The following is a 14970-nucleotide window of genomic DNA, read 5'->3' on the forward strand; positions in this document are numbered from 1 at the left end:
AGTCGAATCAATGAGATAAAAGGTCAAAATTATGAGATAAAAAGTCAAAATAATTACATATAAAGTCGTAAGTATTTGATCAAAAGTCGAATTTATGAGGTAAAATGTTAGGATTTGATCACGGTGATCCCAGGATGCAGAGACGAGAGGCAATGTTGAATAATAAAAGGGGAATATTTAATAAGTCCAACAATTACAACAAAAGGCGATGGGGCAAAAAATGCACACCATGAATAATCAACAAAAACAGGTTCCACAGTGGTCGGCAGGGAGGTAGGCCAGGGCGCACTGAACACAGCAATAAGTCCAACACAAAAATCCTCTTTACCTCAGGGGGGGCTAGGAAGCAAGCACAAAGAGGTGAGGGATTACAGGAATAAGGAGTGGCAACATACCGGGACTGATGAAACGAAGCAGGCACATGCACGTGGGAGGTGCAGGAGACAATAACCGGCGAGGCCAAGCTGACCGTGACGTGCCTATATACCGGAGTGCTAATTGTGAGCAGGTGTGCATCAAGGTCCGCCCCTCGCCGAGGACAAATCACTAGAAGCACAGGTGTAGACAAGAGGAGAAAGCAGGAAAAACACTAAAAACACAACATAAAAAGGTCAAAATCATGACAATTTCATGATCGTGAAATTAAAAAGTCGAAAATATAAGATAAAACGTCAAAAAACAAGATACAATGTAAATTATGAGATAAAAAGTCAAAATTATGAGAAAAAAGTAAAAAATTATGAGAAAAATTTACATTGAGATAAAAAGTACAAAATATGAGATGAAAAGTCAAAATAATTACATATGAAGTCGTAAATATTTGATCAAAAGTCAAACTTATGAGATAAAAAGTCAAAATCATGACACTTTCATGATCGTGAAATTAAAAAGTCGAAAATATAAGATAAAAAGTAGACATTGTAAGATAAAAGGTCAAAAAACAAGATAAAACGTTGAAATTGTGAGAAAAAAAATCATGATTATAAGATAAAATGTTAGAACTATGAGCTAAAAATTCAAATTAATGAGATAAAAAGTCCAATCAATGAGATAAAAGGTCAAATTTATGAGATAAAAAATCTAAATAATGAGAAAAAAGTAGAAATTATGAGATAAAAAATAATGACTAATCAACTGGTAAATATTTGATTATAGGTCGAAATTGAGGTAAAAAAAAAAGAAGTCAAAATCATGACATTTAAATCATGATTACGAGATCAAAAAGTCGAAAATATGAGATAAAAGGTAAAAATTGTGGGATAAAAGGTCAACATTGTGAGAAAATAATCCCAATTGAGATAAAAAGTCGAATCAATGAGATAAAAGGTCAAAATTATGAGATAAAAAGTCAAAATAATTACATATAAAGTCGTAAGTATTTGATCAAAAGTCGAATTTATGAGGTAAAAAGGTCAAAATCATGACAATTTTATGATCGTGAAATTAAAAAGTCGAAAATATAAGATAAAACGTCAAAAAACAAGATACAATGTAAATTATGAGATAAAAAGTCAAAATTATGAGAAAAAAGTAAAAAATTATGAGAAAAATTTACATTGAGATAAAAAGTACAAAATATGAGATGAAAAGTCAAAATAATTACATATGAAGTCGTAAATATTTAATAAAAAGTCAAAATGATGAGGTAAAAGAGTCAAAATTATGACATTTGAAATGATTATGAGATAAAAAGTCAAAAATATGAGATAAAAGGTTGAAATTGTGAGATAAAAAGAATCTTGATTATGAGATGAAATGCCCAATATATGGGGTAAAAATTAAAATTAATGAGATAAAAAGTCGAATCAATGAGATAAAAAGTCAAATTTATGAGATAAAAAATCAAAGTCATGAGAAAAAAAGTTGAAATTATGAGATTAGAAGGAAAACATAATTACATATAAAGTGGTAAATATTTGATCAAAAGTCGAAATTGAGGTAAAAAAAAAGAAGTAAAAATCATGACATTTAAATCATGATTATGAGATCAAAAAGTTGAAAATATGAGATAAAAGGTTGATATTGTGAGATAAAAAGTCAAAATTGTGAGAAAAAAATTCCAATTAATGAGATAAATAGTCGAATGAATGAGATAAAAGGTCAAATTGATGAGATAAAAAGTCAAAAATGTGAGTTAAAAAGTCCAAACAATTACACATAAAGTCGTAAATATTTAATATAAAGTCAAAATTATGAGGTAAAAGAGTCAAAATCATGACATTTGAAATTATGACTATGAGATAAAAAGTCAAAAATATGAGATAAAAGGTTGAAATTACAAAATAAAAAGTAGTGCGGGAAGAGGACATAGGTCTGAGTAATGTGGGAGTAGGACAATTGTGTGTATTGATCAATGAAAAGTGGATATATTGATCCAGGTTACAAGTGGAAGGACTATTGAATCAAATTTGATTATGAAAATTAACCACTGAAGTTAAAATGTTGTAAAAGTTATAAAGAGAAACATTTACCCGCTTTTTCCAAAGGAGAAGAACAAAATAGTGTTGAATAAATAGTCAAAGTATTAATATTATTGAGTGAAACATACTGACACCATCAGTGGTCAACTACTGCCCCCTGTTGGACAAACCTAGTGTTGCACAACTTGCAGCGTGACGTCACAAATCACTTTTATTCAGATTTTTAAAGTTAAAGTTAAAGTACCAATGATTGTCACACACACACTAGGTGTGGCGAGATTATTCTCTGCATTTGACCCATCACCCTTGATCACCCCCTGGGAGGTGAGGGGAGCAGTGGGCAGCAGCGGTGGCCGCGCCCGGGAATCATTTTGGTGATTTAACCCCCAATTCCAACCCTTGATGCTGAGTGCCAAGCAGGGAGGTAATGGGTCCCATTTTTATAGTCTTTGGTATGACTCGGCCGGGGTTTGAACTCACAACCTACCGATCTCAGGGCGGACACTCTAACCACTAGGCCACTGAGTAACACAAATTACCTGATTTTACTGAATGGCAGAAATATATATTCATACTTCATCTAAATTTTCAGTGATGCATTTTTATTTGGGGAACTATGAACGCCTTTTTTTCCACCTTAAAGGTTTAATTAGACTATGATGAATGTAAAATGCCACAATATGGTTAAAATGGGATCTAATACATCAAAAATAACCATAAATAAATCTTTATTTTGCAAAATAAACGTACACATACAGTATGCAATCACTGACATTGAATTTATGACACATAAATATGAATAATAATATGAATTTTAACCCTTATTTCTCTTTTGTAATTGTTTTAAAACCCAAACTTTTTTTCCTAGCTGTTGTTTTTTGCTGTATTTTTTTAAAATATATTGTATATTGTATGTATATATATATATATATATATATATATATATATATATATATATATATATATATATATATATTTTTTTTTTTTTTTTTTTTCATCTTAAATGTAAGTACCGCCTCAGAAAACACACAAGTAATAATAATAATAACTAGAAAATTCCCACGGTAATTTTGATGGGCCTGCTATCTGTCAGAATAATTGTATGTAAGTTATAATAATAATAATAATAATGAATTACATTATAATGAACTTTACATTTGTTAAAATCTCAAAGTGCTACAAAGTATTATAAAAATAAAAAATAAAAATAGAAAGTTAGAATATATAATACACAAATTAAAATAGAAATGAAATCATGACACACACTAGATAAACACTAGATAAAACAGAAACATAGATACAAATAGAAATAAAAGCATGAAAGCACTTGATAAAACAGATAAGAAAGCAGTGTATTTAAAAACAAGAAGGCAGAGAAATTTAGATAAAAGCTGTGCTAAAAAGGTGGGTTTATCACAAAACTTTGTTTCAATGAGTTCCCGGCGAGCAGACAAAATCTGTCTTTGATCTTACTAATCAAAAGGCTTGTAAAACTCCACTGTGTAGGATGGGAAGCGACGTGAAGGTGTCGGTTTCTTTGATCTATTGTAATCCACGGGAAGATTTTGGCTTGACCCGAGATCTACAAAGCGGAGAGGAAGCAGGACCTGACCCCCCCCCCCCCGCCCCCCCCTCCAGGCACCTTTTCTTTGAACTGTTTTGTAACCAAAGGCGACGGCTGCTTACGACCCCCCTCCCTTTAGAAACAGCTGTTGCCATGTAATCAGGGAAAGTCCAAATAAAAGAGGAGGCGTGCGACCTTTCGTCAGAGCGTGGTAGAAGACTGTACAAAGAGTACAGCCCAGACGTTTCTCCTCAATGAGCTAAATTTAATTATGTCTCTGTTTAATTCCTTGCTTCTTGTTTGTTTAATAGATGTCATCAGTGTTTGAACCTGACACTATCTGTGCCCCGGACCTCTGGCCCGGGGGTCGCCGGAACCCGCCGTGCTTTTAAGATGGTGCCGAGTGTTTGAATCTGTGGGTTTTAGGTGTAGCTGTACAAAATGAGCTATATAGCTAGCCTAAAACATTAGCACGCTTACATTAAAATGTAACATTTAGCATGTGTGCTAACGATGGCATGCTAACAGTTAGCATGGCTTACATATCAAGTAACACGGCTGTAAGGTGTATGACAAAAAAGTGAAAAAACAGCAAAGAAAAGTTAGCATGCTAATATTAGCTTGCTAGCATGCTAACAGTTAAGAAGCGTCACGTACCAAGTTATTTGACTCTGGGGTAAAATTTTGCTCCTTGGATTAAAGACCTAAACTTTTCTCCTCCAAACATATTGCTGGGTATTGTGGCCAAACAGCTCCATTTTTGTTTTTGTACTAGGGCTGCAACTAACGATTATTATTATTTATTTATTTTTGCAAATATTTTTATTGAATTTTCACATTTAACAGTCATACTTTGCTCACGCAAAGCCTTCATACAATCACACATCCACTCATACACACTCACATGCACACTTGAAGAGAGAGGTGCACTTAAACTTTAACAGATCAAGGTTTACAGTATAAACATTATTAGAAAAAAACAAAAACAAAACAGATATTGTGTATATATCCATCCATCCCGCTCTGGCTCAGGATCAGCAGGCTATCCAGACCATAGCAAGATGGATGAGCATTCCTCGGCATCAAGGATCCTCAGGAAGTGACCCCAAGATCACCTCTCGAGGACCTCTCCACCGTTCACACTTAAAAAAAGAAAAGGAAAGTCACAGAGGTTGATCAGATGCAAAACAATACAAAATAAAAAGTCACAAAAAAAAAAAAAAAAAAAATAAGTAAACCGTGGCAAAGCCATATCAGATAAATAATAGTCTCGGATCAATACAGAAAATTATAAAGATAATAAAAAAAGAATCCAACTACCGTACAGAAAAGATGGCAGTTTTTTCTTTTTCTTTTTTTCTTTTTTTCTTTCTTTTTTCCTTAAACTAACGATTAATTTGATAATCGATTAATCTGTCGATTATTACTTCGATTAAAAATCGGATAAAAGAGACAAACTACATTTCTATCCTTTCCAGTATTTTATTGAAAAAACAACAACATACTGGCACCATACTTATTTTGATGATTGTTTCTCAGCTGTTTGTGCATGTTGCAGTTTATAAATAAAGGTTTATAAAAAAATAAAAATTAATAAATAAATTGTCCTCTGCGCATGCGCATAGCATAGATCCAACGAATCGATGACTAAATTAACCGCCAACTATTTTTATAATCGATATAATCGATTAGTTGTTGCATATATATATATATATATATATATATATATATATATATATATATATATACGCTATACTGTATACGCTTTATATATATATATATATATATATATATAAAGCGTATACAGTATAGCGCGTATATATATATGTATATATACGATATATATATATATATATATATATATATATATATATATATATATATATATATAATGTGTGTGTGTGTGTATATATATATATATAGTAGCATTATTGATGTGTGGGCATTGTGTGTAATGTTACAGTGGCCAAAAACATGAAATGTACTAGTTAAATAAAACCTCTGCCTTGTTTTTAATTAACATCTAGGCCTATTAACTACGTTACCGTCTTTTAATGTTGGTCATTATGGTGGTACTTGGGGCGCCGTGCTGTTGAACGTCAGGGGGGTTGGAGACCAGTTCCAAGTGCACCTGCATGCGCTCTGGCCCTTTTGCGCAATAAAGCGGCAAACAAGACAAGTCTGCACAACGTCTGCGGTGCACTGTCTCAGGTTACACACACACACACACACCTTCGGCATTTACGCACTAATACGTGTTTCCTGTGAGACAGCATGGATGCTCTCGCTATGAGGACTTTGTGATCCCTGTCGTCCAGACCGAGGCGTACTTCCGGCGGGGGAAGAGAAGAGACACACCTTGGGAGACCCCCCCACACCTCACACCCGCTCCCTCCTACCACCACAGACACACACACACACACACACACACACACCATCTTTGTCGGCGTCTGCTCACAAGAAGACTTCGTCCGACCGCCATGTCTCTGAGGGCTCTCAGGGAGATCCTGCAGAGACCAGGAAATGACACCTGTGCAGACTGCGGGGCGCCAGGTGAGTGGACATTGTCCCTCTTGTCCGACCGTTACACAACTCTGTGTCAGTCTGTGGCCACCAGGTAGAAACACACTGGAGTTGTGTGTGGGGTTTTTTGTTTTTTTGTTTTTTTTGCGACGTGGAGGCTTCAGGTGGCGACGTCCGTGCGAGTCAGGACACGCTGCACACGCCCTCAGCCTGCTCCACTTGTCTTTGTTGGCATGTGGAGGACGCCACACTATTTTAGTTTGACAAAACAGTTATTTTTATTTGACTTGTGGCTGTAGGCAACCTCCTTTTATATGTAGCTTCCAATGGCTGTGATTAGAGCGTCTGTGGTGTGCAAGACAACCCACTGTCCCCTAGGTGTCACTGTGGGCCGTTCCCATTATAACATGCTAACGTTAGCATGTTATAAAGTTAGTCCACTTGCAAGAGGAGGCGTGTCTCAAAAGCCATGATTTGTTTTGTTTTAAACGATCAAAATGTGTTGAAATGCTAGCTTAAAATGTTAACACGCTAATGTTAGCATGATGACGAGGAAAAGTTAGCATGTGTCTTACGTGACGCAAGTATCAAAAGATGTGATTTTTTTTTCTGGGTTATACGAATACATTTACCATAAATGGTAGCATAAAATGTTAGCATGCTACCATTAGCATGCCGAGATAACGTTCTTCTTAGCAAGATAAGAACGAGCGAAGGCTGCCAAAGTTTAAAGTGCTGCAGACAAAACGCCATCTCACATTTTTCATTTGTGAGCATATTTAAAAAAAACAAACAAACAAGCAGTTCCACCAAAGAAGTTTATCAGACGGTTGAAAAGTCAACAACTGTTGTTCCTGTTCCCTTTTGCACAGACCCGGACTGGAGTTCCACCTCGCTGGGCGTCTTCATCTGTCTGGCGTGCTCGGGGATCCACCGCAACATCCCCGAAGTCAGCAAGGTGAAGTCGCTGAGTCTGTCCCGCTGGGAGGACCACGAGGTGCAGGTGAGGCAGGCGACGGTAGGGAACGTAGCGACGGAAGCTAGCGTATTTTATAAGCCGCGCCGGACTATAAGCCGCAGAAATTAGTTATTTGTAAATGTTTGCTTGTTTCCCAACGGTGCCTGTAACAAGGCAGTAAAACGGCCGATCAAACAAAACAGAAGTCGTCGTCATGGACCCACTAGCTGCGCAAGCTAGCTCTCCAATCAACTAAACAGACTCAATAACTCCACGGTGACGTTTTTGGTGAATTTACTGAAACAGTACAAAAAGAATGCCGTTGCAAGTTAATAATACTAACACGGCAACTCGTATACGTGTTAGCATATTAGCTAATGCTAATGACGCTAGCTTGTTTACATTACGATAGCACGGGAACACTCCTGCAGTCATCACACATGGGCAGTTTAGGATAGGATAGGATAGGACTTTATTGTCATTGCACAAGTACAACGAAACTATGTTTTCAGCAAGATTAGACAAACAAACAGTGTACAGGGTTACAGAACAGGAACGCTGATGGGTCGCCAAAGGCGCCCCGTAAAAGATAAGAAAAAGGTAAAACGCTGGGGAAGAAGATGAGTAAAAAAATACAATCTAGACTGGGCTCCTAAGGGGGCCTAGTCTGGAGTGGGAAAAAACCTCCATGCCATGCTCATATAAACATGTTACATTTAATCACGACAACTCGCAACAGAGGGTGGGGGGAGTTGGGGCCCTGGAGGTCAACTGCTGTTATGAAGCGCTGCCAGCCGTCCATCACCCCGAAAGGGAATCAAGCGGTGGTGAAGGCGTGATGATGTAATGTTCATAGACTGGGGCCGTTCTGCATGCATGCAAAAGTTCGACTCCAGGTGTCGTTGAGGAGGGAGTTTAAAAACAATAAATAAATTAAAATGTATAACATAAATAAAACAATTCTTATAAGTAAGAATTGTTTTAGTTCTATTGTAAAACTTACAAACGCGGCTGGGAGTGATGAATGAAGATTCCGTACGAGTAGAAACGCCATATACGAATACATTTACCAAAAATGTTAACATAAACTGTTAGCATGCTAACGATAGCTTGTTAATGAGAACCGTTAATACACTTGCAAGATGGAGGTATGTCTTCGAAACCCATACATTTTTGGTTTAAATGATCAAAATGTGCTAAAATGCTAGCTTAAGACGTTAACATACTAACATGACACAGTGTATCAAAAGCCATGATTTTTTTTTAGGGTTATACAAATACATTTACCAAAAATGCTAGCATAAATAGTTAGTGTCTGTAACAAGGCAGTAAAACGGCTGATCAAACAAAACAGAAGTCATCGTCATGGACCCACTAAACAGACTCAATAACTCCACGGTGATATTTTGGTGAATTTATTGAAACAATACAAAAAGAACGCCATTGTAAGTTAATAATACTAACACAGCAACTCGTATACGTGTTAGCATATCAGCTAATGCTAACGACGCTAGCTTGATTACATTACTATTACATGAAAACACTCTTACAGACATCACACATGGGACGCTTTAGTAAGTAAGAATAGTTTTAGTTATATTGTAAAACTTATGGGACGGTACTTCTACTTGCGGTTCAAAACTTTAAACAGCAGGAAACACTGTATGCATTCACCCCCACTGGTCCAGAAGAGGGCGCCGTAGCACAAACAATAACTCACCTTTTTTACGGTCTCTGTGTTCTTTTTGGAAAATGGTTTGCATTATGGCCGTCAGCGAAGGCAAATCCATAAATTAGCGGCGACCGCTTTATAAGCCGAGGGGTTCAAAGCGTAGGAAAAGAGTAGCGGCTCTTAGTCCGGAGTTGACGGTACGTGAAAAATATAATTGCTGATGTTTGTTGTTGTTGTTGTCAGTTCATGGCAGATCACGGTAACGAGCTGATGAAGAAAAAATACGAGGCGGCTGTCCCCGTTTATTACTACAAACCTTCTCATAGAGACTGCCAGTGAGTTTGATTTCTTTATGTCTCGATTTGGTTGACCTTTTTTACCTTTAATTTCATTGTGTTGAATTTTGTTTACTTTATTTTGGTTTAATTTTGGTCAGTTTAGTTTATTTTGGTTTAAATTAATGTAGTTTATTTTATTTTGGTCTAGTCAGATTTGTTTAGTTTATTTTGGTTTAATTTAGTTTTGTTTATTTTGGTCAAATTCAGTTTATTTTGGTTTAATCAGATTTCTTTAGTTTATTTTGGTTTAATTCAATTTAATTTAGTTTATTTCAGTAAAATGTAGTTTATTTTATTTTATTTTAATCACATTTGTTTAGTTTATTTTGGTTTGATTCAATTTAGTATAGTTTATTCTGGTAGAATTTAGTTGAGTTGAGTTTATTTGGGTTTAAATTAATGTAGTATAGTTAATTTTGGTTTAGTCAGATTTGTTTAGTTTATTTTGGTTTAATTTAGTTTTGTTTATTTTGGTTTATTTTAGTTTTGTTTATCTTGGTCAAATTCAGTTTATTGTGGTTTAATCAGATTTGTTTAGTTTATTTTGGTTTAATTTGATTTAGTTTAGTTTATTTCGGTCAAATTTAGTTTAGTTTATTTTGGTTTAATCAGATGGGTTTGGTTTATTTTGGTTTTATTTAATTTAGTTTAGTTTATTCTGGTAGAATTTAGTTGAGTTGAGTTTATTTTGGTTTAAATTAATGTAGTTTAGTTTATGTCGGTTTAGTAAGATTTGTTTAGTTCATTTTGGTTTAATTGAATCTAGTTTGGTTTATTTTGGTCAAATTTAGTTTATTTTGGTTTAATCTGATGTGTTTAGTTTATTTAGGTTTGTTTAGTTGATTTTGGTCACATTTAGTGTAGTTTATTTAGGTTTAATCAGATTTATTTAGTTTATGTTGGTTTCATTTAATTTAGTTTAGTTTACTTTGGTCAACTTTAGTTCAGTTTATTTTGGTTTAATCAGATTTGTTTAGTTTATTTTGGTTTAATTTAGTTTAGTTTATTTCACTCAATTTTAGTCTATTTTAGTTTATTTTGGTTGAATTTAGTTTATTTTGGTTGAATTTAGTTTACTTTATTTTGGTTTAAAATAATATAGTTTAGTTTATTTTGGTTTAGTCAGATTTGTTTATTTTATTTTGGTTTAATCAGTTTTGTTTAGTTTATGTTGGTTAATTTAGTTTTGTTTACTTTGGTCAACTTTAGTTCAGTTTATTTTGATTTAATCAGCTTTGTTTAGTTTATTTTGGTTTAACTGAATTAAGTTAGTTTATTTCCGTAGATTTTATTTTATTTTAGTTTATTTTGGTTTAATTTAATTGAGTTGATTTTATTTTGGTTGAAATTAATATAGTTTAGTTTATTTTGGTTTAGTCAGATTTGTTTAGTTTATTTTGATTTCATTTAATTTAGTTTAGTTTATTTTGGTCAAATTTAGTCTAGTTTGGTTTAATCAGAAATATTTCGTTTATTTTGGTTTAATTTAATTGAGTTTAGTTTATTTTGGTCAAATTTAGTTTAGTTTGGTTTAATCAGATTTAATTGGATTTATTTTGGTTTATTTTTGTTTAGTTTTGTGTTAATTTTGATTTTGTTACGTTTTATTTGTGTGGCTATTTTTGTTTGTTTTACATGAGTTCGTTTTTTACCTTTGGTTTAATTGTGTTTATTTAGTTTGATTTAGTTTGATTTATTTTTGTTCCTAATGACCAATCAATTCATTTAGATTCACGTTGTTTAGTCAATTTTAGTTTTCTTTAGACGAGTTTGGTCTAGTTTATTTAGTGAGTGTTTTACTTTATTTTTGGTTTCATTGTGTTTATTTCTGTTTGCTTTGGTTTATTTTATTTTCTAATAATTGTATTTGTTTTAGCTTGATCTGTTTTGTTTCAGTTTGACAAGTATAGTTTGCTGTGGCTTTAATTGGTTTATTAACTTTATTTTACTATATTTCAATTTAATTTTATCTAAAGATTATTTTAGTTTTCGTTATTTTGAATCAGTTTGGTTTTGTTTTGTTTTTTACTTGAATACATTTATTTGATGAAGTTTATATTTAGTTAATTTTGCTTTGGTAAAGATGAGTTTTGTTTTGTTTACATTTTTTTATTTATTTCTACTTCATTTTGGAGTAATTTTGTTCAATTTTATTTGCTTCAGTTCGATGAATTTTGGTTGAATTTATGAACAAAGACATGGTTTGATGCAAAACCTATCATGCTAGTAAGTGTGTGTGCTACTTTAACTTTTAACTCAACTCCAATGTGTTACAAGGCGTGTTTGCGTGTGTTCAGGGTGCTCAAAGAGCAGTGGATACGAGCCAAGTACGAGCGCAAGGAATTCACCGATCCTGAATGGAAGTTTACATATGAGCAAGGCACGATAACACCCCCACACACACACACACACACACACACACACACACACACACACACACACTACACACTCTGACCTTTGCTCCTGTAGATACTCGAGACGGTGCCTTGATGAAAAGGGGGCGGGACAACGGGCAGTTTCTCAGCAGGCGGTTCGTCCTCTCAGCGGTGGAGGGAACGCTCAAATACTTCACCAAATATGACGTACGCACGCACACACACACACGCACACACTGTGTTGAAACAAATTATCCGTGAAAAAAACAATCACAGCAGTAAATGCTGTCTTTATATCTTTTGGCGCACTAAAATTAAATGTTTGAACATTTCTTTTCAATCCATTAAAACAAATCAGATTTTACTGCAAACGTTTGTGTAAATGTCAAAGACGACCTTCTAAAACATCCTGGAATAAAGTGTTTTATGTCTTTTAGGTCCCTGCAAAAAAAAAATAGATATGGATGAAATATAAGTGATAATAATTGAAAGTTAATAAACACAAATGAAATTATGTATGTATATATATATATATATATATATATATTTTTTTTTTTTTTTTTTAAATGCAATAAAATGAATAAATAAATACAAAACAAATCCAATAAATAATGTTATGTATAAAAGTTCAATAAATGAATAAAATATCCTGGAATAAAGTGTTTTATGTTTTTGAGGTTGCTGAAAAAAATACATATCAATAATAATATTAAGTTAAATACAATTAATTACAAAAAACTATATATATATATACATATATATATATATATATATGTATATATATATATATATATATATATATAATGCAATCAAATTATTTAAAAAATAAAATATATACATTAAATAAAATAAATGTAATGTATAAAAATAAATACATAATTAAATAAATTAAGTATATAGAAAAAAAAGACATACAAATGACAATACTTTAAAAATAAAGAATACTTAATTAAATTATATATAAAAAATTTATAATAAAAAAAATATAAATAAAAGAAATACATTTAATAAATGTATGTTCTTATAAATAAAAAAGTATAATGAAATTAAAGTTGAATTAAATAATGAAATTAAAGTTGAATTAAATAATGTAATTAATAAATATATATCTAAATAAATACAAATCTGATCATATAAAATTAAATTTAATGATTTTTTTTTTAATAAAATACATTTTAAACAATGGGATAAAAAAAGTTTCTGAAATGTGAAATGTTGTAAGGTCGAATGACAACTTCCAGGCATTACAACTTTTGTCAAAGTTAACATTAGTGTGGTAGTAATATCATCTTCAGTTCAAGAACATTTGACCATTCTTTCAAATCAAACAAATAATTCAAATTCACAAAAAATGTCTACAGGAATGTAAAGGAACTGTGTAAATAATCTGTTCCAGGGTCAAACTGTGGCCATCATAAAGGTTTTTAATGCACACGCGAACATGTTTAACTGCCTTTCAAATGTAAGAAGAAGTGATGTTGCGGTGCGCCCCCCTTCAGGCCAAGGAACCCAAAGCGGTGATCAAGGTGGACTCCATCAACGCCACCTTCCAGCCCGAGAAGATCGGACACCACAACGGCATGCAGATCACGTACCTCAAAGACTACAGCACCCGCAACATCTTCCTCTACCACGACAACGGCAAGGTCCGCCTGGGGGGGGGGGGAGCAGGAGGGGCGTCACCGCCGTGCTCCTTACATTCATCACGGTAACTCTTGACCTTCTCACCTCCCTCCTCCAGGACATCGTGGACTGGTTCAACTCCATACGGGCGGTTCAGCTCCACTACTTGAAGGTGGCCTTCCCTGGAGCCAGCGACGCTGAGGTCAGCACAAAAACTCTTCTGGAGCTTTTCTGTGGGGACGTCACTTTGTGTCTTTTTGTGTCTCAGCTGGTGCCCAAACTCACACGCAACTTCCTGAAGGAGGGATACATGGAGAAGACCGGCCCTAGGGTAGGTCTTTGTCCTCTGCAGTGGAACACAATCCTCGCACTATAGAGAATCTTTGACGCACGTTTTAGCAACATGTTCCATGTTGTTGTTTTTTTGCAGTAAATCTTTAAAAACAGCAGTGCGCTTCTTTCACATTTAGAGAATCTTTGACTAACATATTTTCGCGGTAGGTCCTTAAAAACAGCTAAGCACTTCTGTCATATCTTTCATCTTAGGCTAACATTTTTTTAAATACTTACTTTAAAACAGCAGAGCAATCCACTCATTTCGAGAGGATCATTGATTAGTGTTTTTTTGTAAGCGATCCTCAAAAACAGCAAAGCACTTCTTTGACATTTAGAGAATCTTTGACTCGATTATGAGAGGTTTTTTTAATGCGTTAGGTCATCAAAAACAGCAAATATAGAGGATCTTTGATGGTAAAATAATGTATTTATTAGGGGATAATTAAGTCTTTATAATGCCATCCATGATGCCAGTGGTGCAGTGGACCTAAAAAAGGACTGGCTGGCGCACAAGAGCATCAAACATTGCACACAAAAAGCTTCCTGCTCTTTGATAGCGAGCGTTTGATGAACATGTTGGCCGTCCAGGTGTGAAATAAAAGATGTAATAAACGTGCGAGGGAAGAGAAAGTTGTTCTGTGAGGAGTTCGGATTAAATGTCGTTGACTTTATGAAAATGACACATTTTTCACATTGTCAATAGTTTTTCAGCAAGATACTTTTATAAGCAGGCAAGAGGGACTGGACTCATCATTAGGTACACCATTTAAAAGAGATCCAACACAAAAAGAGCTTTTATGACGATGATGATGTTGAGTTTTGATTGGCAGCTAGAAGTGACCCAGACAGTGTGGTCACATGACCAACAACAGGTCCAACAGGAAGGAATACAAACACAATGCTGCTTTTGTTGTTGGTCTCAATCGTGTGTGTGTGTCTGTGTGCGTGCATGCGTGTGTGTCTGTCTTTTGTGGGTCTGAATGTGTCTTTTGTATTTTTGTGTAGCAAACAGAAGGCTTCAAGAAGCGATGGTTCACTTTGGACCAGAGAAAACTCATGTACTACAAAGACCCTCTGGTAGGACAGTTATACACACACACACACACATCAAAAGCACTAACACTCTCACACTTGTCACCATTTATTTAATTTTCTTTTTCT

At 34.1% G+C, this 14970-nt stretch overlaps 1 protein-coding gene across 2 annotated transcripts in view; it reads left to right on the plus strand.

Annotated features, from left to right (window-relative positions):
- Positions 1-14970, plus strand: part of LOC133622045 (arf-GAP with dual PH domain-containing protein 1) — a 31358-nt gene that overhangs the window by 12850 nt on the left and 3538 nt on the right. The window contains exons 3-11 of one of the 2 annotated variants that reach the window (XM_061984585.1): positions 6303-6537; positions 7380-7510; positions 9381-9472; positions 11773-11855; positions 11945-12057; positions 13350-13496; positions 13592-13675; positions 13742-13804; positions 14815-14886. In XM_061984585.1, coding sequence (XP_061840569.1) covers positions 6303-6537; positions 7380-7510; positions 9381-9472; positions 11773-11855; positions 11945-12057; positions 13350-13496; positions 13592-13675; positions 13742-13804; positions 14815-14886 — 1020 coding nt within the window. Of the gene's footprint in view, positions 1-6257; positions 6538-7379; positions 7511-9380; positions 9473-11772; positions 11856-11944; positions 12058-13349; positions 13497-13591; positions 13676-13741; positions 13805-14814; positions 14887-14970 lie in introns of both variants that reach the window. The other variant, XM_061984584.1, reaches the window with a different exon arrangement.

Source organism: Nerophis lumbriciformis, linkage group LG25 (assembly GCF_033978685.3).
Source record: "Nerophis lumbriciformis linkage group LG25, RoL_Nlum_v2.1, whole genome shotgun sequence".
Classification (NCBI taxonomy): domain Eukaryota; kingdom Metazoa; phylum Chordata; class Actinopteri; order Syngnathiformes; family Syngnathidae; genus Nerophis; species Nerophis lumbriciformis.